Here is a 22,960-nt window from a genome sequence, read left to right as displayed (position 1 = left end):
GCCCCTCTCTCCCCATCTGAGTAGGAGCGGGGAGGGGAGAAGTGGGCAGGGAGCCAATGAAGCAGAGACCAAAGCCAAGCTGGGGCCAGATTTGTCCAGACCCCACTGAGCCCCCGGCTGAGTTCCTTCCTCGTTCTCACTGGAGAAGGAAACCTGGCTCAGCCCCTGAGAAGCCTTCCCCAGGGAAGATGTGTGTCCTTCACACTCTTCCGAGTCCTCGACACACAGCCCGAACTCACCTGCTTTCTCACCCAGGTGCCAAATCCTTGTTGGCTACACCCATGTGACACAGGCGGCCCCAGAACAAAGTACAGTGACTTTCTAAGTCAGGACTGTGGTCCAGGCCTTCACTAGAGAACTGGCATCACGTGCAATGGCACCGACCACAGCCCCAGGGGAGAGGCCTCCTGGGGGAGGTGAGCTCAGGCCCCACAGGAAAGCCTGTGCTCCCTTGACCTGTCTCAGGCTTTCAGATGTACACAAAACTCCGTGCGCTGCCCCTGAATCTGCTGGCCACTTCAGAGAAGCAGTGTGCACAAGCTGTTACGTCCCGTTGTGAGGGATATTTGTCCAGGCTGTGGCACCACCAGTACCCACTCCTACATAATTTAGGGCTGCTTTACCTATAAAACAACCACACCCACACTCACACTGTGGTTAAAATAAAATGCATTTCATATAAATATCTCCATCAAGGAGTCATACAAGGAAGACCCAAGTGCCTGTCAGGAGCAGATTGGGGTTTGTTTTTCTTAAATACAGACTCATAAATAACTGTACATGGGGCAAGTAATACAGAGCGGTACGACAGCGCCTCCTGGTGGTCACTCCAACAGGTGCAATCAGAAGCCAGTTCCATCTTCACCCACTCGATGTGCCCGGCATTGCAGATTGTCTCCAATGGACCAGGGAGGCCCCAACTCTCCATTATCCGAGGGCGAGTGGACTCAAGGGAGAAAGGAGGTTCCACTCAGTCCAGGCTGCTACTTGGTAGCAGGTCAAGCAAAGGGTTTTGGGGAAAGAGATGGGGAAATAAGATGTGAGGCTGGTTATAATTTCCCTCCATCTCCGCAGGCTGTAATCCAGAGTTGGCTCCGTCATGAATTCTGTGGCAGCAACTTTAACTTTTCCTGGGGGCTGATGGCGCTCTGGGATGGCTGGGCTGCCCTGCGGCCCCATCCTTTCTCAGCTTGTAGGGAACTGCAGCACCAAAGATGTCTTCATGGTAGCGCTTCTGGCTCTTTACAGGGAAACAGAGACCAGGGTGTCAGCTCTGCTGCTCCAGCCACCTCTCGTTCATCAGGTCCAGGCTGGGACGAGCCCCTGGGGTTCCCCACTTCCCTGTCACACGTACACCCCTGAGCCATTGCCTTCCCACTGCCGAGCCTAGATCATGTGGGATCTAAACTGGGATCTTTCCCTCCCATCGGCACCTGCTCTGGTGTGGACCGTCTAAGCATCTCCCCAAGCTTATGATGGACAGTAAGGCCTGCCTAGAGCTTGTCCCTCCAGAGACTCCAGGAAATGTGGCTCTGAGATAAATGCATTTGGGAGATACTGTGTACTTGCTCCCATCTTGAAATGTCACAATGCACATAGCATGTTAGAGGCTCTGAGAAGTCGTCGTAAAGCAAGGCATTTGCCTCTGTTGAACTGAGCAACAGACCAGGATGCCCAGTCAGGCCTCTCACTGTCCAGCCAGCCCCGACCTGCAGCCACCTGTAGGATTCCTTTGGGGTCCAGGACTGTTCTGAGCCTGACTCTCGAGTCCAGGCTCCCTGGCCCATGCCCTTGACCTCTATCCGTAGCCCACACACCAGCTGCCATACCTTAAGCTGGAAGAAATAGTCCTCGACCTGCTCCTCACTCAGGCTCAACTTGGCAGCCACCAGCTGCTTCAGGGTGTGGGCCACGTCCCGGGCCATGCGCACGTCCCCACAGACATAGATGTGGCCTTGTTCCTCATGGAGCACACGGAGCACCTCGCTGACCAGTTGCTGCCGCAGGATGTCTTGAACATAGACCTGAAACCAGGGGAGATGGTGGGTCCAGGCCCCTGTCGCTGGGGGTGAAGCTTGCAGTCAGGCCTGCTGGCCATGAGGAGGTGGGCAGGGGCACGATGGGCTGCACTCTCAGGAGCAGAGTGAGCACTCTCCCAGCCAGGACCTTGCACAGGGAACCAGGCTTGGGATGTGGAGGTGCACTGACACCCTGCCTGGCCAGGCCTGGGCTGTGGCTGCAGACATGGACATTGACCACAAGGAGCTGACCACCCAGTAGGGCTCCCAGATTGACTCAGAATTCTCCAGGCTTCAAAAAGGCATCATTCGAGCCACTCCCCCTGTCCAGTGAGGCCCAGGTGCCCACTTCCCACAGAAGGGAGCCTCTTGGGACAGACCATCCCTGGGGTCCCCACTGTCATTCAGAGCAGGGCACGGAGCCCTGGGCTCCCCAGTTGCACAGAAGCCCAGGAGTCCATCAGGGACTCTCTGCTCTTGCTCCACACAAGATGCCAGTGACCCCAGCAATGGGCCAGGGCGCTGGGTCTGGGAGGAGCTCTGATGGGGCAAGTGCACAAGGGCCGATCCAGGAGTCTGCCCCGACTCTCCAGGCTCACAAGACAAAGTGCCCCCAGGGCAGCAGAGCCAGTGGGCCATGGTGGGAGCAGCAGTTGCCCCCCAGCCTTGCTGTGCTTCAGCGTGAAGCCAGCCTGGACCACCTCTCCCCAGCAGTCACATATCCTGGGAGGAGGACCTTCAGGGGGCTGGGCACTGGGATGAACCCACCGTGTGTCCCTGACTCAGTCCTGAACGTCTCGGGGCCTGTCTCTTCTCCTGGAAGAGTGAACGTAATATCTACCCACCTCCCTTTTAGAGCTGAGGAGATGAAGGCTCAGAGGGGTGAGGGGTGTGTGGGGAGTCAGGCACCCCCCATAGTCTGTGCTTTGAAGGCTCCCCCACTGCCTGGGCAGCTGCTGTCTTTACCTTGGGCTGTCCAGGGAGGCGAGAATAGGCCGTGTGCACCTCATGCAGCACCCCTTTCCGGGCCATCTCCAGCATCTCCTCCTGATAGAGGTGGTCCTCATCTGGGTGGCGGCACCCGAACACCAGGGTCATGCGGCCACCTTGGAGCCCTGCAAGACCCAGCAGGATGCAGTTACCAGGGTGGCCACCAGAGGGCGGGCTCCGGCTTAGGGCCTGAGGAGCTGGGCGCCCAACTTGAAATCTCGTTTCATTCCCACAAGCATCTCATCTAGTATTGTCCCCGCTTCACAGATGAGGAAACTGAGCCCCAGGGCGTTCAGATCACTTGTCCACACAGGCTGAGGCAAACTTGGGAGAGGGGCCAGGAGACTTTTGTGGGAGCATGGCACAACTGCCCCACAGCTCCAGTCCTGCTCCCAGGCTGGTGCTGGTCAACAGATGCCCCCTCCCCAACCCCCAGGAGCCCTCCAGCTGTACCTCTGTTCTCGGCATCATGGAGCCGCTGCAGCCAGAAACTGCGGAAGGGGGCAATGCCTGTGCCAGGCCCGACGAGGATGCAAGGATGAGACGGGTTCTCAGGGAGCCGGAAGCCAGTGGCACTGAAGGGGACAGAAGGAGAGAGGCCCTAGTCCTCAGACACACTGGCCCGATGCACATCCAGGACAGGGGCTGGGGAGCTGGGGCTGTAGTTGGCAGCGGAAGGGGCGGGGGGGCGGGTGTTCAGCAGTGGGGACAAAGAGCTTAAATTAGATTTCCCAAGCCCAGCAGGCTGCGTCATTCCCCTGTCCAGGCACACCATCACCTCACCCTGGGGGCCTTTTGAGAAAGGGCTAAGCGTCATTGTTCTCTGGCCCCCCCCCCCACAACTGGCATCTCTGTCCCCGCTAGAGATTGGGTCATGCTCCATAGCAGGCAGTAAGATGGAGAGGCCCAGTGTGAGCCCAGCGCCTTCTTCATGGGCCAAGAGGTCCAGAGTGGCATCCAGTCCTCAGATCCCTCCCTTTCGACCCAGAATGCCCCTGGGCCAGTGGCTCCACAATGGAGAGAGCAGAGAAGGGCTTACCTTCGCACAAAGCAGGGCACTGGGTCTTGGGGCTTCAGGCTGCTGAGCCATGTGCTGCAGACACCATGATGCAGGGGACCCTGACCATCTGCAAAGACAGTACAGACCTGACCAACGTCGCCCCCAATGGCCATGCGGGACCTGTCCCAGCAGCTCCTCCCACACTGATGCGCCTCCTCCCACAGCCCACTCAGGAGCTCTGCTGATTTAATGAGGGGCTGTTTATCTCCTGGTTCTGAGATCCACCCTCTATACACCCAGAGCTGGTGAAACCTGGAAGGGCCTAGAGAGTGTGCAAACCTCTCCCGTGGCCACTGCAGAAACTGGGTCTCAGAGAGGGACAGTGACCTGTAGAAGGTCACTCAGGCAGCAGTGGAGTCAGGTCACAGCTCAGCTTCCCCGACTCCTACTCCAGTGCTCCCTCCAAGAGCTTCTCCAGGACCCGCCCAGCCCACCACTCAGCTCCGATGACAGTAGCATAAAGTGGCCCCACAGGGTGGCCACAGTCACTGCCCCAGAGCGTCTCCACGAGTGTAGCCCTTGCTGGTAGGAGGCCTGGGTGGTGGACAACCTCCTGAGCACTCTTGTATGCTCTGACATCTCCTTGTCTCCCGCAGTGGCCCCTCCTGGGCTTGTGGAAACCCCGCCTTTCTCTGGGTCACATTCCCTTCCCAATGACCCAACATTAGGGGGGACCTTCAACCCACTTGAGAAGTCCCTTTGGCTTTCCTCTAGCTGGAATCTTGTTCTCACAGGACGTGCCTGCCTGTGGTCTCCTGGTCTGAGGATGGAGACTTGGCCTGGGCGGATGGTCTCCAGCAGGACACAGAGAGCCTCTGCCCAGGTTTTAGAAGTTGTGTGACTGAGCCTCTCAGAGCCCAGAGGGCTCTGAGGTGTGGGCCAGCTCCCAGGTTTGCCAACCCAGGAAACACTCAGTTACAGAGGGCAGGGCAGGGGCATGGTTCACCCAGCAGTGGAGCCAACCCTACTGGTCACGGTTTGGACCTTCCAGCCTATGTGAGCCGATCCCACATCCTCTTTCCTCAAAGCCGCCTATGATCTCCTTATCACTCACATGACAATCGTCTATTTCCATGCCCTCTCTTCATTGTCCCCTCTAGTTGAGAAGCTCCATGAGGGCAGAGGCTACATGTGTTCTATTTCCACAGCCATGGTGGTGCCACGCATAGAGACGTATGAAATAAATCATCGCTGAGTGAGGGCGTCAATGAACAATCCAGACAGAATCACCCCTGTATTCAGCTGGACTCTCAGGAAGATGAAGACTCATTGGGCTCCTGCTGGGACTGGGTGCTTTTCACATTTGATCCCACTAAATCGTCCCCATAGTAGTAAGAGTGGAGTGGGGTTGTGAAGAACTTTGACTCAGCAGTCAGACTACCTGGGTCTGAATCTCAGTTATTACTTGCTAAGAGTGTGACTTTAAGCAAATGGCTTAAACTCATTGTGCCTCAGTTTCCTCACCTGTAAAACGCACACAGTCCCCATCTCACGTGGTTATTGATAATACACATACAATAGGGTTAGCTCAGTGCCTAGTTCATAGTAATCTCTCCCACTCGCCTCCTCCTGCTGTTAACAACTCTGGAAGGTGGGTGTCTAACTGATGAGACCAAAGCTCAGAGATGTTGGAGAGCTGTCCGTAAATAGCAGAGTTGGACGGCCCCAGAGCCTGTGCCCCAGCCTTACCTCGGGTGCGGTACGTGAGCACAGCCACAGTGAGGTGGACCTCCATGGGTGTGCGGTCCCTGGAGGAGCTGATGGAGTAGTACCGGGGTTTCAGAATAGGGAGCTGGGAGAGCAGGAAGCCAGCAGACACCCGCAGGGATGGGAACTCCTCCAACACCTCCAGGAATGAGGGGCTGTTGGTCAACTTCCACTTGTTGTACTCTGAGGGCTGAAAGCCAACAGCAGTGTGAGTCACTCAGGGTTCCTGCCCCACACCGAGGAAAGAGGCTGTCACAATCCAGTATTCATTCATTCATTTATTCATTCCCTCCCTTCTTCAACAAACACCCGGAAGTTCGGGGCGCTGTCCAGGGTGCTGAGACGACCAAGCTGGAGAGGAAACAGTTCCTGTCCTGAGGAACACAGGCCAGCGAGTAGCATTCATCTAACTCATGTGCTTGGAACTTCACTGTCAGCAACTTGTGGGCAGGAGTCAGATCTTTGTTATAATTTTGGGCAAGGCTTTGGAATCCTACAGACCTCAGGTCAAATCTTGACTGAATGCCCTTACTAGCTCTGGCATCTTGTCTCAGTTACTTAACCTTTGTGAGATGAGGATAGTATAACCTACCTCACAGAGACACTGTGAGAATTAAACAAGAAAATGTGCACCAAGATAGTACAGTGAAGCCGTAGGATAATGGCAGTGGAGGTGTCTGGAATCAACATACTTAGCAATAAGGTAATAATAATATGATGACAGTAATAATAACATTCAGTGCCTTTCACAAAGACTGGGGTTTAGAAAGTGGCAGATGAGTTAATGCACTCTCCCATTAATTTATTAGTATAACTACTCATCTGTCACTATGTCCATTAATCCATTCATCCACACCATCCATCCTCTAACACTTCCTAAGTTCTAGGCGTGTTCCAGGTTTGGGGAATACAAAGACAGACAAGAAAAAGCAGCTCCCCTTTTCTAGCTAATTTCTGAAGAAGCACTTCAGTTGCATCCTGCAGACACTCAGAAAAATTCAGTTCACTCAACCCAACTGTGTCTTAGAGATAGGATAGTAGACAATGGATGATATCCCGCCAGCCTTTGAAAAGTCTCACTCTGGGATCCTGGGGGGACCCCCCGTTGGACCTTAAAGACCAGCTCTGGGCTCTGGCTCCCCCAACTCTGGAAAATTGTCCCTACCTCACCCACCAGCCCAGATCTTCACCTGGCACAGGGTCTCCAGTCTCTGCCTCTCAGCCTCTTTGGTGGCCAGCTGGGCCAGCTTTCGGAGAAGCTGTTGGGTTGGGGGTGTGGTGATGTCCAGGAAATAGGTGAGTGCCTGGATGAGTGAGCAGGGGGGCAGCCGCTTGTCCTTGACCCAGTAGCTGCCTGGATAGAGAAGGAAGAAATCAGGATGGAAAATAAAGCCCCATTGAGGCCTCTGAGGCAGACACCTCTCCTGCAGGGGAGAGAAGACACAGGAGTTCTGACTCCAGGAACAGCAAAAGAGCTCATGTGCCCAACTTGTGTTCAGGAAGGTGGTGCCCAGAGATAATGCTGCCAGGAAAGACTGATCAGCAGCCCTCCAAAGGGCACCCACATTGACACAATCCTGCAAAACTATGAACCAGAGTCCAGTACCTCTCTGACCCAGATCTGACCTTTAGCAGGATACTCACAAGTGAACTACAGACTCACAGTGACTAAAGCCACCAAAGACTGATGTGCACCCCTGAGGGCAGGTGTTCATTGAGAGAAAAGCCCATGACTGCAGTCCCCTGGGGTGCCACATCCAGAGGTGCTGGGTGAGCAACAATCAGCCCAAAGTGAGGTGGAAAGTCTCAAGGAGTCCCCAGAGGCAGCGTCCAGGCTGTTACAATCCAGTATTCATTCATTTATTCATTCCCTCCCTCAACAAACACTTGGAAGTTCCAGGTGCTGTCCAGGGTGCTGAGACGACCTGTCACAGCATGGACCCTGGAGCCAGGAGACATGGTTTCAAACTCTGGCTCCCCACTTACTAGCTGGCAACTGAACCCTCTGAGCCCTGGTTCCATCTCTGTGAATGGACATGATCACAAAACCTGTCTCTCTGGGTTTGTAGGAGCATTGACTGAAACAGCGCATGTGCAATGGTACAGTGTCTGGTACACAGGTGGCTCCAGAAATATTAGGTAAAATATTAGTATTAGATTATTTCATCAGGACCCAAGGCCTGATGAGCCATATGTGTCTCCCTATAGTAATGCAGACATCCCTGTCCCCTAGCCCCTGAGTTTCAGGCTCTCTCATGTTCTCCTGGACAGTGGGGGTCAATGCCAGACTTTTCTTCTCTGACCCCCACTTTCCTATTGTGGCCACTCTCTTTAGGGGGACACAGTCTTTGGAGGCGTCATTATCACTGAGGAAGCCAAGGCCAGGGAGCTAGTCCTCTGGGCTGGGGGGGTGCCCGTGATGGTGGATTCCATTAGTTCTCCTCTTCTGGGGCCTGTCACCCCTGTGCTGTGCTCCCCACATGGACTGAGAGCCTCCCCTCAGCATAGGAAGGGGGTGCTCCGGATCCCCTCCAGGACAGAATCTTCTCCAGGGGAGGATGGCCAGGAGAAGCCCACTCTCCTGTCACCTGTGGCCTGCCCCTGCCCATCACCCAGGGAAGGTGGAGGCAATTGAGACCCTCAGTGGCGAACTAGAATGAAATTAGACGCCGTGAGAATGCACGGAGGTTATAAACTCTGGGATCCGAGAAGATCCCCAGGGTGTGTTAAGCCCCTTCTCCGACCCTCTGGACACATGTGCATTAGCCTGTGGGGCACGGACATTCCTCCACTCCTGCATGTATTTGGTGCCAGGAACTGTGACGGTTGCACTTGTATGTACTCATCTGTTCTTCACAACAACCCCACAAGCAAGGCTCTGTTACCTCTATTTTACAGACAAGGGAAGAAATCCTGAGAGGTTGACTCCTGTGCCCAAGGTCACAGCTAGTAAGTGATGGGTCAGGGGCTTGAACCTTCAGAGCTCACCCTTTTTACACTGTTTCCACATTTCTCTATTATGTCACCTAGCAAGCTGCACACACAGGTCTATTGTGGGGACTAAAGAGACAATGCACGTAAAATGCTGGCATGTAGTAATTATACAACAAATGCCAGCTGCTACTGTTATTATTATTATAATAATATTTATTATGAGTATTCTTTATGTCAGCCTCCTGTACAGGTAGTGAGCCTTCTGAGGGCAGACACTGAGTCTCATTCCTCTTTGTAGCCCAAGACCTGCTTGGTATATAGATGTGACCAGTTAAATTTTGAAGGAAAAATAAATAAACTAGTCAATCAACAAAAAAGTGTCTGGGTGGGCAAAAGAATGAATGGAAAAAGACTCTCCAGCCTCTGGTGTTGGGCAGATGGTCCCAAAGAAGCATCCTTTCTTGCTGGCCTCCAGCCAGGTGAGGACTGTTGGCAAAGGTGCTTTACTGCAGGCTGGGGTGGCCCACCCACTCAGCAGGAAGGACAGGGTTAGCTGCCCACGGCACAGGCCTGGGCCCAGCCTGTCAGCCAGATTGAGAGGTATGCAAGAAGATGCAGGGGCCACCTCAGCCGAGGCTCCCGTGCAGAGGGCTCACCGCTCTCATCAAGGGTCTCCAGGCGCACGGGTTGGTCGGGTGCAGGGCCATCCTCCACTCGCTCCAAGATACCTTGGACCAGAGCTGGCTGGTTGCCTGGGAAAACCCCCAGATGCTCCCCTGGCAGGTAGCTCAGACCTTGGCTGGCCTCACTGGAGAGTTCTATCAGGAGGGTGGTGCGGCTGGAGAAGGAAAAAGAAGCCTCAGGTGATGCAAGCAGGATTTCCTCCAGAGCTCCCTGACGGGCGGGCCAGTTTCCCCAGGAAACATGCCCTCCTTTCGTTTTCCTGCCCTGTTCCATGAGCATGGATGGCCAGCATCCCCTCAGGCTGGAGCACTCAAGAGGGTCTGGGGCTGACCAGGCCTGTGGCTTCTCCTTGGGGAGAGGGTGGGCTGCACCCCTCCCTGTGCAGCTCTCCGAGCCCCACAGGACTTGACCACAGACTCTGCCTAAAGAGAGCATCCCGCTGGGAGACACGTGGACATCGGGACAAACCTTTCCTTGTCTGCAGTCATTAGAACCAAGCCCAGTTTTCCTAACGAAGGGGGAGGACAACACAGATAAAACCCACAGAGTTCACAGCACCTGCCTGTCCTGGCAGGGAAAGGTCCTTTCCTGCCAAAACTTCCCTGAAAGTCCTGAACGAAGAGCCAAGTGTTTGAGCTTCTCTGGCCCTGCCCTTTTGGGGAAAGAGTTAAGTGACGAAGGACAGGAAGTGAAGCAGGTGCCGAGCTCCCAGGCTGGAAAGCTGGCCCGTGGTTAGTGGAGACCAGAGTCAAGGCACTGGCGGCCACAGGGGTTACCGGTCAAGCTGGTCCTACTGATGCATCGTTGCTAATGCCAGCGGCCACTTCTCTCCTGTCTTTCAAAGAATGACTTGCTCTGGTCTTTCCTTCATTCAGATAAAATCTGCAGAAGAGCACCCAAGAGGCCCTGTAATTCGACCCTACCTGGACTTCGGACTCTGTAGATTCTGCCGCGATTTGAGCCTCATGGTGAACACATTCTTGGCGTGCATACTGCTGAGGGCTGTGGGGGACAGAGAGATGGTGAAATGGCAAAGTCACTCTTAGCACTGGTGGGGGCAGCCTCCACGGTTTTAGTCAACTATGCCCGGACACCACCCATGGGATGTCCCACCGGGTGATGGTGGGTTTTCTTTCCTGTCCATTTTGCTAGTGAGTTTCTGAATCACAAATAACGACCCCTGGTCTGACATAGGGTGGTGGTGCTGATGCTAGGTGCTGGGAAATGTAATTTAGAAGCCCAAATATGGCAATTTCTAGGCTATCCCCATGCTTGGGATGCACAGAAGAGCACAGGTGAAGTTGGGGATGTCCTGAACATGCAGAAACCTGCAGGACCGCTGTCCCCATGGTACAAGAAAGGAGGCCTCTCAGAGGCACAGCTTCCAGAGGGCACCATCGAGAGTTCACGCATCACAGTCTAGAATTGCCTCACAACACGTTCTTACAATACTCGGCTGCCATTGGAGCTGGAAGGCTGGGGCTCAAATACCAACTTGGCCACATGCTAGCAACTAGCTTCACCTCCCTGACCTTCAGTTTCTCTGCCTGTGCTTTTCTCGCAGGACACTTGTCAGGGCTCACTTACAGTGGGTGTGCAAAGAGCCCAGCACAGTGCCCAGCCCACAGGAGGCCCTCACTTGGTGCTGGCTCCCTTCTCTCTCCACCACCCTCCCAGAGCTTCTTCCTGAAACAGCCTCCCTCAGAGACGAAGCAAGCCCCCGTGGCTTGCATCCCAACAGGGTCTGGGACACAACAAAAGGGAGATGACTGGAAGGCCAGCTGCCTCTGCTCAGAGTCCTAGTGGTCTCCCCGACCACAGGCTCAGGGCTCAGAGACGCTCCCCCAGCAGGAAGGGCAAACGAGCCCTGTGTGGCGCAGGGAGGCAGGCACCTTTGCTGAGGTCCAAAGGCTGCGGGTCCTGCACGAGCCTGTAGTGATGTGGGTCCCAGGTCTCATTGGAGGTGTAGAGCTTGGGGATCTGAATTTGGTGTTTGCCTCGGACGTTGAACGTCTCACAGGCTGTCTGGAAGAAGCCGGAGCAGATGAGTGTTAATAATTGTCATTGTCAGCAGCAGCAGCACTGCCACCATTGGGGCCACCATTTTGTAGGTCCTTACAGCTGAGCTCAGTGCTTCACATAATTTACCAAGCATATTTATCTGAGGGGGCTATTGTGAGGACTCAGAAAGGTGGCCGGGCTTGGCACAGAGGAGCTATTGCTACTATTAAGAATATTAATATTGACAGTATCTCATTTTATCCACATGCCCACACCATGAGGTAGGCTTGATTGCTCCCATTTTCCTCCTGTGGCATCATGCGGAGGAGGCCTGGGCTTGGGAACCACGTCTGTCCTGACTCAAGCCGAGGCTCCAGAGCACCACCGCTGGGTGAAGCATTTTGTTTAAACAAGGAGTTCTCCAAACCAGTGGGGTCAAGCCACAGGTGATAAAGACCTACTGAGATATTGACACAGCTCTAAAGAAGTCAACTGCATGGTCCCTGTCCCCAAGCTCTCTGTGGCTGGGAGACTGAAGCAAGACAAGGTGGTCAAGGGGTGACGTGGATAATCAGAGGGGGAAAGATCTTAAATCAAAGCTGCCCGAGGGCAGGGGGTGTCTTGGCCACCTTCTCTCACCCAGGGGAAGCATGCTTGAAGGGAGCTCTCTAGGGGGTTGAGGGAGAGAAGCAGTGACCTCAGTCCTCAGGCCCACAACTCCAGTCCAAGCCAGGGACCATGCCTACAGGACCAGGCAGGCGTCATGCCACCCGGGATGGCTGGCACAGAAGTGAGTGCACCACAGCATCCCTGTCCGTGCTGGGAGGCAGCCCCGGCTGAGAACTGACCTTGAAGGTTTGCACGGCCCAGCTGCGGAAGGCATCCTCCTGGCCACCGAGCTCATCCCCTTCCCCTGTGGGGGTGAGCTGCGAGGCCCCCAGGTGAGACAACTTCTGGTCGATGTCATGAGCGAAGGCACAGAACTGAGGGTACATGCTGGAGCCAAGGCCAAACACAGCATACCTGCCCGGGAGGAAACACACACAGAGCCTGGGGTGAGCCAACCCACGCAAGCCCCACCCAGCACCCACAGCCAGTAAGGCCAGCCTAAGACACTCCCATTCCAGCTGGGCTGGGCACAGGACCCGCCAGGGCACACCTTCTTCTGGTCCTCCATGGTTCCCAAGCCTCCCAGGACCAACCCTGTGCTTGGCCTGCAGACCTATGAGAGGGACTTGGTTTCCCTGACTTGACCCTTGAGGGCACTCTGAGGACAGACTCTCTCCGTGCCTGGACATCCCAGAGAAGACCCCCTCAGACACACCCACTTCCATTCCGGAATCCAGGCTCTGGGCCCACAGGGCTGGACTCAGATAAGTTGGAGAGGGGAAGAGCCTCACCTGAACTTGTTCGTGAGCTTTTTCAGCATGAAGAGGGATTTCTTCAATTTCTAGAAAGAGAGAGAACCACAGAGTTCTCAGGACAGGGTTAATAAAAGCACTGCTCTTTCTTTTCTTCTGATGGCCATTTAAAAATTGGCCACATCTGGCAGGAGAAGGTTCCAGAACCACAATGGAAGTTGGTTTATATGCGGAGCCACCTGGCTGGGGCTCAGGGACAAGTTCAGTCTTAGCAACCCATGTGCGCCTGACCCTCGGTGGGGGACCCAGAACAGCCAGCCCCCAACCCATCCAGCCGTGGTAGAGGGGGCCGCCTCACAGCAGGGCCTCTCCAGAGGGTCTCCTAATGGAGCGCGAGGCTCTCTTCTTGTTTGGAACCTGATGAGAGTGACAACTGGTCCCACATTCTCTAAAATAACCCTGACTTCCTAGGAGCTCAACATAATCTTAGGTGGTATGTGACCCAGCAGATAGTATCAAATCATACGGTAAGAAAGTATTCACGTTTCTGTATTTTTTTTAGTTATTCCTGTTTTGATTTTTTTTTTTTTTTTGGTCCTTTGGAACACTAGACAGAAAATCTCAGACTGGTGCTAATGGAACCTTAACAACTCTCTAATGCTTATTACTCTTTTTAAAAAACAAAGGAAGCCACGGTTAGGCAACAGTATCTAGCTAAAATTCAATAACTTTGGTTTTCATTGGCTTTACTTTTTGCTGGCTTTCCATTTGTGAGAGTGATACAGAGTTTCCTTTAAACATGAATTTGCCAATTAAGGGAGGTCAACTTACTGACACATATTAAGTAGGTCATAGGAAAGGTGGCACACACGGATGGAGATACACGCAGGAGGAAGGCAAGTGACTGACCAAAGGGCAGCCCAGAGTGACCTGAGCACTCAGCCCCAACATCATCCTTAGGACACACTGAATCCCCCCAGATCCTTTCCTTAGTCCTCTCAGGCCCTACCAGCCCTAGACCACCAGGACCCGGGCCACCCACCTCTCCGTTGCCGGGGGAGTCTCCGTTCCCAAACGTGCTGGTCACCACCAGCAGAAGCTGCTCCTCTTCTAGGTATCTCAGCTGGTACTCGTCCATACAGAGAACCTGCCGGGCACCGAGGTGGACATCAGCGCTCGGCAGCCAGGCTGGGGCCCTCCACCCCCTCCCCCCACAGACACTCTGTGCTTCCCTCCCCGTCCCCAGGCCAGGAGCCCCCTTCGTCATCTCTGAACCCAGCACAGGCGTGGCACTGTGGGGGTGAGTGCTCAGGAACCCCTGTCAAAGGAACCTAGCCGGACACATCCTGGATTCCCTGCCCCTCTCACCCCCTGCCGCTAACACATTTGCACGCCCTGCAGGGCTTGCTGCCAAAATACTGCATGTCCCAGGTCAAGCACTGCTCACCACTTCCACGGCTATTTTGAATTCTGAGTGTGGATGTATTTTCCACAAAAAGGGGATGAGTCAGTTACAAAAATGATGACCCCTTTGGCGCCTCAGGAACCCAAATGCTTTGCCTGAAGCTGATCTCAGGTGAAATGTGTCACTGCCTCGCTGTTGCCCGCAGGACCCCCTGACGTGGAAGGCCTTCAGCGATGAAGGGCAAAACCCAACACTGACAGAATGAATTAGTCACCCTCTGGGGTACTGTTTTATTCGTCTGCATCTTACTCATCCTTTGCCCCCTTCACATTTAGCACTGCACCCTGGATAGCAGGTGTTCAGCAAATGTGAATAAAATTCATCTAGAGCAGCTCATGTATATTGAGGCTTGGATTTACCAGGAAAGTGTTTCCCAAACTGTGTTCCCTGGAACACTATGAAAAACCTATTCACTGTGTAAGTTTGGGAATCCCTGGACACAAATCTATCCTTCTATCACAGATTTACAATGTATGTCAGTACAGCCAAGGCTCTGGGACATCCAGGAGCACTTTAACCATTTTAAGTTTCCCCAGACTTCTCTGCACACAGGCAGAGAAAACAGCATGAGTCCAGTTGAGTCGGTACCTTGGGGTTGAAAGCACAACTGAACAAAGTCCCCAGGTCCCGGGCCAGCGTTTCCGATTTTCCCGTCTCCGTGGCAAAGAGGATTGTGGCTCTGACTCGGGACGCCATGGTCTTGCGCATCAGCATGGAGGCAAAGAGCACGGCTCTGTGAGGACAGAGAGATAGACACTGTGTGCTGAGTCAGCCTTCCAGAGGGGGATGGGGGCCCAGCAGAATGGGAGGGGGCAGCTTTTAAGTGGGGCAGGTTGAGAAAAAAGAATCCATATTTCTCACCAGCTATCAACCCCGCCTCACCGCCCTTCTCCTCTCACCACCTGCTCAATGCACTATTCAGCCCCTTGGGAAAACGGAGGAGAGAAGGCTGGGTAAATGGTGGCAGGTGACCCTCGGAATTGGTGTCCGGACCTCTGGGAGCCAAACTCCACAAAGATCATCTTTTCACTTTGTTCCCTGCCCTTCGAGGCTAGAAGGGCCCGCTGACGGGAAGGAAGGGCTGCAGTTCAGACGTCAACACTGGCCACTCCCACTTACTTAACCAAGACCTTGAATCGAATCTGTCTTCTCCGGGGGCTCTGCTTCTCATCCTGCCAGACGTGGGTTTTCCAGGCCTCCACCTTCAGAAAAGAAGGCAGATGTGAGGACAAGGCGGGCCCTGGCGGGATGCTGGACAGACAGAGGACCCTTCGTGCCCGTCGTGAGTTGAGGAGGAGAGCAGGCCCTATCCTCACCCCCACCTCACTGAAATCCCCACAGGGGAGGGCTGTCTGTCTGTCTCGCTCAGAGCTGCAGCTCAGCGTCCAGCAGACAGCCTGCACATATCAGGTGGTCAGTTGATTTTATTCTCATTAATGTCCCCCTGGAAGGAAGAGGCGTCACTTCTGTTTTGTTTTCAGTGTCTTGTTACTAGGAAGACTATACAATGTATAGTCCAAAGTGGGAAACCTTTGAGAGTAAAAGGAGGTGCTGTGACAACAGACACAAATTGTCCCAGGCAATAAGTCACCTTATTTATCACTTTTAGAGTAAAGAAGTTCTTCCCCAAATCGAGCCAAAGTCTCTTTTGACAAAAAATGAACTTGTTTCAATAGAAAACAGTTACTGAGGGCATCTTGGCTTGGGCGCTGGGCTGAGCTGTTACATACACCGGCTCATGTGACCCATGCAACCTCCTATCGTGGAGTTAGTGCCCATGCCTTTTAGAGATGAGAAAACCGGGGCTTAGATGAGGGAAATGACCCCCCCAAGATCACACAGCTAGGAAGTGGCAGAGTCACCGCCAGGCGCGTCCGACCCGAGAGCTAAGCTCTTTGCTGTTAGGTTGTGTGGCCGTTCACAGGACTCCCATGGAGGCGGGCACAATGTGGTCACCCTCAGGAGCTTAAACCCCATCAGAGCAATGGGACACTAAAGGTATAATACAAGGTATTTCCTTCAGTTCCACTGTCTGTAGAAATGGACAGAAGCTGCTCAGCATCCTTAAGTGAAGCCTGAAAAGCATTAAAAATATGCTTCTGTGTCCCTGATCCTCCCCGATATGTCCTGCATGAGTGAGCATACATGTACGCGCACACACACACGAACATTTGCACACATGCGCACACACAGATGAACATTTGCACACATGCGCACACACACAGATGAACATTTGCACACATGTGCACACACACACGAACATTTGCACACATGTGCACACACAGATGAACATTTGCACACATGCGCACACACAGGTGAACATTTGCACACATGTGCACACACACAGATGAACATTTGCACACATGTGCACACACAGATGAACATTTGCGCGCATGCGCACACACAGATGAACATTTGCACACATGCGCACACACACAGATGAACATTTGCACGCATGCGCACACACACAGATGAACATTTGCACACATGCGCACACACACAGATGAACATTTGCGCGCATGCGCACACACACAGATGAACATTTGCACACATGCGCACACACAGATGAACATTTGCACACATGCGCGCACACAGGTGAACATTTGCACACATGCGCACACACACAGATGAACATTTGCACACATGTGCACACACAGATGAACATTTGCACACATGCGCACACACACAGATGAACATTTGCACACATGTGCACACACAGATGAACATTTGCACACATGTGCACACACAGATGAACATTTGCACACATGTGCACACACACACGAACATTTGCACACATGTGCACACACACAGATGAACATTTGCACACATGCGCACACACAGATGAACATTTGCGCGCATGCGCGCACACACAGATGAACATTTGCACGCGCGCGCACACACAGATGAACATTTGCACACATGTGCGCACACACAGATGAACATTTGCACACATGCGCGCACACACAGATGAACATTTGCACACATGCGCGCACACACAGATGAACATTTGCACGCATGCGCACACACAGATGAACATTTGCACACATGCGCGCACACACAGATGAACATTTGCACACATGCGCGCACACACAGATGAACATTTGCACGCATGCGCGCACACACAGATGAACATTTGCACGCATGCGCACACACACAGATGAACATTTGCACGCATGCGCACACACACAGATGAACATTTGCACGCATGCGCGCACACACAGATGAACATTTGCACGCATGCGCGCACACACAGATGAACATTTGCACGCATGCGCGCACACACAGATGAACATTTGCACGCATGCGCGCACACACAGATGAACATTTGCACGCATGCGCGCACACACAGATGAACATTTGCACACATGCGCGCACACACAGATGAACATTTGCACACATGCGCACACACAGGTGAACATTTGCACACATGCACACACACAGGTGAACATTTGCACACATGCGCACACACACAGATGAACATTTGCACACATGCGCACACACAGATGAACATTTGCACACATGCGCACACACAGATGAACATTTGCACACATGCGCACACACAGATGAACATTTGCACACATGCGCGCACACACAGATGAACATTTGCACACATGCGCACACACAGATGAACATTTGCACACATGCGCACACACACAGATGAACATTTGCACACATGCGCACACACAGATGAACATTTGCACACATGCGCACACACAGATGAACATTTGCACACATGCGCGCACACACAGATGAACATTTGCACACATGCGCACACACACAGATGAACATTTGCACACATGCGCACACACAGATGAACATTTGCACACATGCGCGCACACACAGATGAACATTTGCACACATGCGCACACACAGATGAACATTTGCACACATGCGCGCACACACAGATGAACATTTGCACACATGCGCACACACAGATGAACATTTGCACACATGCGCACACACAGATGAACATTTGCACACATGCGCACACACACAGATGAACATTTGCACACATGCGCGCACACACAGATGAACATTTGCACACATGCGCGCACACACAGATGAACATTTGCACACATGCGCACACACAGATGAACATTTGCACACATGCGCGCACACACAGATGAACATTTGCACACATGCGCACACACACAGATGAACATTTGCACACATGCGCACACACAGATGAACATTTGCACACATGCGCACACACAGATGAACATTTGCACACATGCGCACACACACAGATGAACATTTGCACACATGCGCGCACACACAGATGAACATTTGCACACATGCGCACACACAGATGAACATTTGCACACATGCGCACACACAGATGAACATTTGCACACATGCGCACACACAGATGAACATTTGCACACATGCGCGCACACACAGATGAACATTTGCACACATGCACACACACAGATGAACATTTGCACACATGCGCACACACAGATGAACATTTGCACGCATGCGCACACACACAGATGAACATTTGCACACATGCGCGCACACACAGATGAACATTTGCACACATGCGCACACACAGATGAACATTTGCACACATGCGCACACACAGATGAACATTTGCACACATGCGCGCACACACAGATGAACATTTGCACACATGCACACACACAGATGAACATTTGCACACATGCACACACACAGATGAACATTTGCACGCATGCGCACACACACAGATGAACATTTGCACACATGCGCACACATGTGTACATACACACATGCACATTCTTTCCACCCCTGAGCTTCTAAGATGGAGAGGAGAGGAAGGCCCCTCCCTTACCTGGTAGTAGTAGAAAGGGGACAGGACATAGTTTAACATCTCCTGGTGGAACACGGGGGTGATGCTCCCAGAAATCGGGGGTACCAGCCAAACCCAGTCGGCCGGGCAGCCCCCACGGGACCGGTACTCATTCTGCATGTGCTTCATGAAGGACTCTGCAGCTGAGTGGTGGTCCATGATGGTCACATTTTGCTTCTAAATCAGAATAAGGCAAGAAGGGGAGTTGAGGCGAGGGGTGGGGAAACCAGGAGAGTAGCCCGTGGGCTACAGGGTTCCCAGATGGACTATGGGAAGCCTGGGAATCTATAAAATGGAAGAGCAGGCCCTCCTGGCCCCTCCTCACTGCTGAAAATAACTATCCAAATGGAAGGCGCTTTCAGAGGCTCTGAAGGAGCCCAAGAAGTCACCACAGCCATGGTCAGCCCACAGGTCCCACGGTTGCCTCCCCCTGGCCCTCTGGGGGCAGTGTTCAGCTTCTCGAGCCACACCCATAAGTCTCCACAAACTCCCAACAAATGGCTCTCTCTGGATGCTGATAATCAAACCTCAGCGCCCCTTTGTGACTTGGTAGAAAGTTGCAAGAGTCGCTTCCCAAGGATGTGGCTCTCGGCCAAAAAGAAGCTAGACACCTCTGAAGAGGACTGAAGCACTCAGGGAACCGTGGCGCATGGAAGACAAACCACCACAATGTCCACATCCTACAGTTAGGAGCCAAGGGGTCTGAGCCTTCCTGGGATGATCCAACAAGAGCAGCCACACCCATCAATGTCTGGGGCAACTCATCCAGTCAATGGATATTTGTTTAATGCAGTGGTTCAAATCTTGGCCTCTTATTGGCCATATGACCTAGAGCTATTAGTTCCTTAACCTCAGTAAGCCTCAGTTTCCTCATCTGTGAAATGGGGATAATAACAGTTTCTACATCATGAGGTTGTTGAAAGGATGGCAATAAGTTAATACAAGCAAAGCATAGAATGTGCTCAATACATGTTAGCTGCTATTATGACTTCTATCCGCCAGGCATTACGTAAGGCACAGGCACTACAGAGGCGAAAGACGTGGCCCCTTCTCTGCATTAGATTATATTCCAAGTAGGGGAGGCAGAAGAAAGTCTGCTGTTTCGTGTGGCCTGATAGAAGCTAGGATGGGGGAGCGCCGGTGCTGACGGAGGGCAGAGGAGAGGCCTCGGCTCAGACAGAGGTCTGCAGGAGACAGAGGCCTTCAGAGACAGTTCCTAAGGGGAGGTGAGTCTTGAGAGATGGGTACAAGTCAGACAGGGGACGGGCATTCCCGGAGGAGGACACAGCATGAGATGAGGCTGGAGGCACAAGAGGAGCCAGCTGAGGGAGGGCCCAGGAGGCCCAGCCACACCTTTTAAAATTTTATCCATACACATACAGCAACTCCTGGTGCCAGATCAGTTTTAAGCTCAGGAGCTGATGATAATAGCTGTGCTAATGGCGGTAACAATAAAAAATAATAATATAACAACAAAACTAAAGCTGAATATTCACTATGGGCCAGGCAGTGCAGCTAAACATTGTGCATGCATTTGCATTTAATGCTAAGAGTAACCTAGTGAGGGAGGTACTATTACTATTCTCGTCTTACAGATGAAAACATAAGGCTAAGTCTTTGAAGTTTATCCTGAAGGAGGGCGACCAGGAAGTCCCGGAGACTCTCAAGCAGTGGAGGGACGTGGTCAGCCATGTCAGGAGAGAGCTGAGGTTCAGCAGATTTTCTGGGACATATCTGTATCCTGCAGTGTCAAGGCTGGTGCTTGGACTTCCCAGGAGTCAGGAAGTGTGGTCCAAGGCCGGCAGGAGGGGCCTTCCCAAGCCGAGCCAGCCCCAGGGAGCTCTTCCTGCTCAGTCCCAGAACCCCACCCCCATCAGGCACAAGCTTGACCTGCCCGTGGGTGACCAGCCCTGGGGAACCATGTGCGATCATGTGTATTTACTGGTGACTGTTTAAGCTCAGCTCCCCATGACACTCCACAAGGACAGGGGTGTGTCTGTTTTGTTGACCACTCCTATCCTAGGTCCAGCTGAGAACCTGGCACATGGGAAATGCTCAGGATACTCTGCTGAATGAATGAATGACTCTGCCCAGTGGTCTGGCCCCCAGGGCATCTGCCAGCTTTGTGGAGATGGTCCCAGCTTCTAAAGTAATATATTCATACTTCCCACGCCTCCTTCCCAAAAGGAAGGGGAGTGTTTATCTGAGGAAGAGCAGGAGATGGATCAGAGGGCTCAGTCCCGCCCAGGAACCAACATGCTGTGTGAGGGCCCAAGGGGTGGAGGCTGTCACTCAGTATAGGGCAGCAAGAGAACCACTGCCCATGCTGAATGGGCTCTCGTTCATTCATTCAATATACATATATATTTAGCATCTACCATGTGCCAGATACTCTTCTAGATTCTGAGGGTTGAGCAGTGAACAAGAGAGACAAGGCCCCTGCCCCATGGAGCTTACAAAACAATAAAAAAGAAAGAAGTAGATGTACCACATAGTGTCAGGAGCTAATAAGTATTATGAAGAAAAATAAAGACAGAGTTAAAGGAATAAGAGAGAGAGACAGGATGGAGGTGGGGTGAGGGTGCCATTTTACACGGTGTGGGCAGCTGAGGAGCTGACAATGGCGACTCGATGAAGGTAAGGAGCTGGACATGGGCTGACTTGTGGGAAGAGTATTCTAGGCAGAGGGAAAAGCAAGTGCAAAGGCCCTGAGGTGGGAACCATCTCGGTGAGTTTGAAGATCAGCAAGAATCCCAGTGTGATTGGAAGAGTGGTGGAGGATAAGAGAAGGAGTGCCATTACAGGAGTGGCTGGGGGCTGAGGGAGGGTAATGAGATCTTTCAATGGTTTTGCTGTAGAGGGAAGCAGAAAAACAAGGTCGTAGCTGGAGGAGTTATCCAGTTAGCTAGTCATTTATTTCTTTAAGCTGGGGGCCATTACAGCCTAATTGTACTCTGATAGGAATGATCCAGCAGAGAGGGAGACATTAATGATATAGCAGAGAGAGGGGGAAATTTTCAGGAGTAAACTCCTTGAGAAATTGAGAGAGGACAAGATTCAGTGGACAATTCAGGGATTTATCAGTCTTGATAGGTAAGGAGTTGCCTGTTGCTGGAAGCATTCAAGTTTACACAAGAAGGCCTAGAGTGAATGAGAGAGCTCATTTATCTCTGTATCCCCAGCACCTAGCCCAGTGCCTGGCACAAACCGGGGGTTCAATACTTGTTTGATGCATGAATAAATGGAACAACGCCGTAAGGGGAAAATCAAGCACAAGATGAGCGGCTAGACCAGCTGATCTTCTGACCGAAAAGTCTTCAGACCCACAAAACACCAGACACACCTGGAAACTGTGGAGCACAGCCACGTTGATCTCGATGACAGCCCGGTCCTTCCAGAGGGAGGCCAGCTTGTGTGTTTCTAGGCCCATCCTTCTGCCCACTTCCTGTGGAGGCAGAGAAATGGGAGTGAATCAGTCCTCTGGACACCCACCCCCCAGGTCTGCACCTCCAGCCAGCCCAGCGGGACAGTCCTTGTTACCTCCAAGATGTTGTAGCGCTGGGCATCACAGTAGTCTCGGACCCCGATCTCCGTGCCCATGTACCAGCCGTTGAAGGGGCACCCTGGGAACTCCAGGCCGCCCACCTCAAGCAGCATGTTGGCTACTGCCGGCAGTGCGTACCACTTCAGCCCCAGCTCCTGGAACCACTCGTACCTGGCGGGGAGGCACAGCCGGCTGCCATGGGGCCCTTCACTTTTGCCCAGCCTCACTCCCCCCAAAAAAGCTTCAGAAAAAGAGTCAACCAAGAAAACTCCTTTCTAAGCGTCCACCCTACCTCGAGAGGTGAACTGGGCGCAGTGGGTGTCAGTTATTAATTATGCATTCATTCACCCATTCATTCACGCAAA

The 22,960-nt window shown here is 52.8% G+C and overlaps 1 protein-coding gene across 2 annotated transcripts in view; it reads right to left on the bottom strand.

The window, feature by feature from the left end:
- Positions 1 to 651: 651 nt before the first annotated feature.
- NOS2 (nitric oxide synthase 2) overlaps positions 652 to 22,960 on the bottom strand; it is a 40,471-nt gene continuing 18,162 nt past the window's right edge. For both annotated transcript variants that reach the window (XM_070482726.1, XM_070482725.1), the window contains 18 exons: positions 22,592 to 22,766; positions 22,395 to 22,496; positions 19,034 to 19,228; positions 15,340 to 15,422; positions 14,809 to 14,953; positions 13,798 to 13,902; positions 12,795 to 12,844; positions 12,243 to 12,417; positions 11,286 to 11,418; positions 10,317 to 10,395; positions 9,366 to 9,547; positions 6,966 to 7,129; positions 5,758 to 5,965; positions 4,048 to 4,135; positions 3,462 to 3,583; positions 2,985 to 3,133; positions 1,830 to 2,024; positions 652 to 1,240 (listed from right to left, as the gene is read on the bottom strand). In XM_070482726.1, the coding sequence (XP_070338827.1) occupies positions 1,121 to 1,240; positions 1,830 to 2,024; positions 2,985 to 3,133; positions 3,462 to 3,583; positions 4,048 to 4,135; positions 5,758 to 5,965; positions 6,966 to 7,129; positions 9,366 to 9,547; positions 10,317 to 10,395; positions 11,286 to 11,418; positions 12,243 to 12,417; positions 12,795 to 12,844; positions 13,798 to 13,902; positions 14,809 to 14,953; positions 15,340 to 15,422; positions 19,034 to 19,228; positions 22,395 to 22,496; positions 22,592 to 22,766 (2,470 nt within the window). In that variant the 3' untranslated portion in view covers positions 652 to 1,120. The remainder of the gene's footprint in view (positions 1,241 to 1,829; positions 2,025 to 2,984; positions 3,134 to 3,461; positions 3,584 to 4,047; positions 4,136 to 5,757; positions 5,966 to 6,965; positions 7,130 to 9,365; positions 9,548 to 10,316; positions 10,396 to 11,285; positions 11,419 to 12,242; positions 12,418 to 12,794; positions 12,845 to 13,797; positions 13,903 to 14,808; positions 14,954 to 15,339; positions 15,423 to 19,033; positions 19,229 to 22,394; positions 22,497 to 22,591; positions 22,767 to 22,960) is intronic.

This window comes from Equus asinus, chromosome 13, assembly GCF_041296235.1.
Source record: "Equus asinus isolate D_3611 breed Donkey chromosome 13, EquAss-T2T_v2, whole genome shotgun sequence".
NCBI classification, from domain to species: Eukaryota; Metazoa; Chordata; class Mammalia; order Perissodactyla; family Equidae; genus Equus; species Equus asinus.
This window is presented reverse-complemented; position numbering and strand designations above follow the sequence as displayed.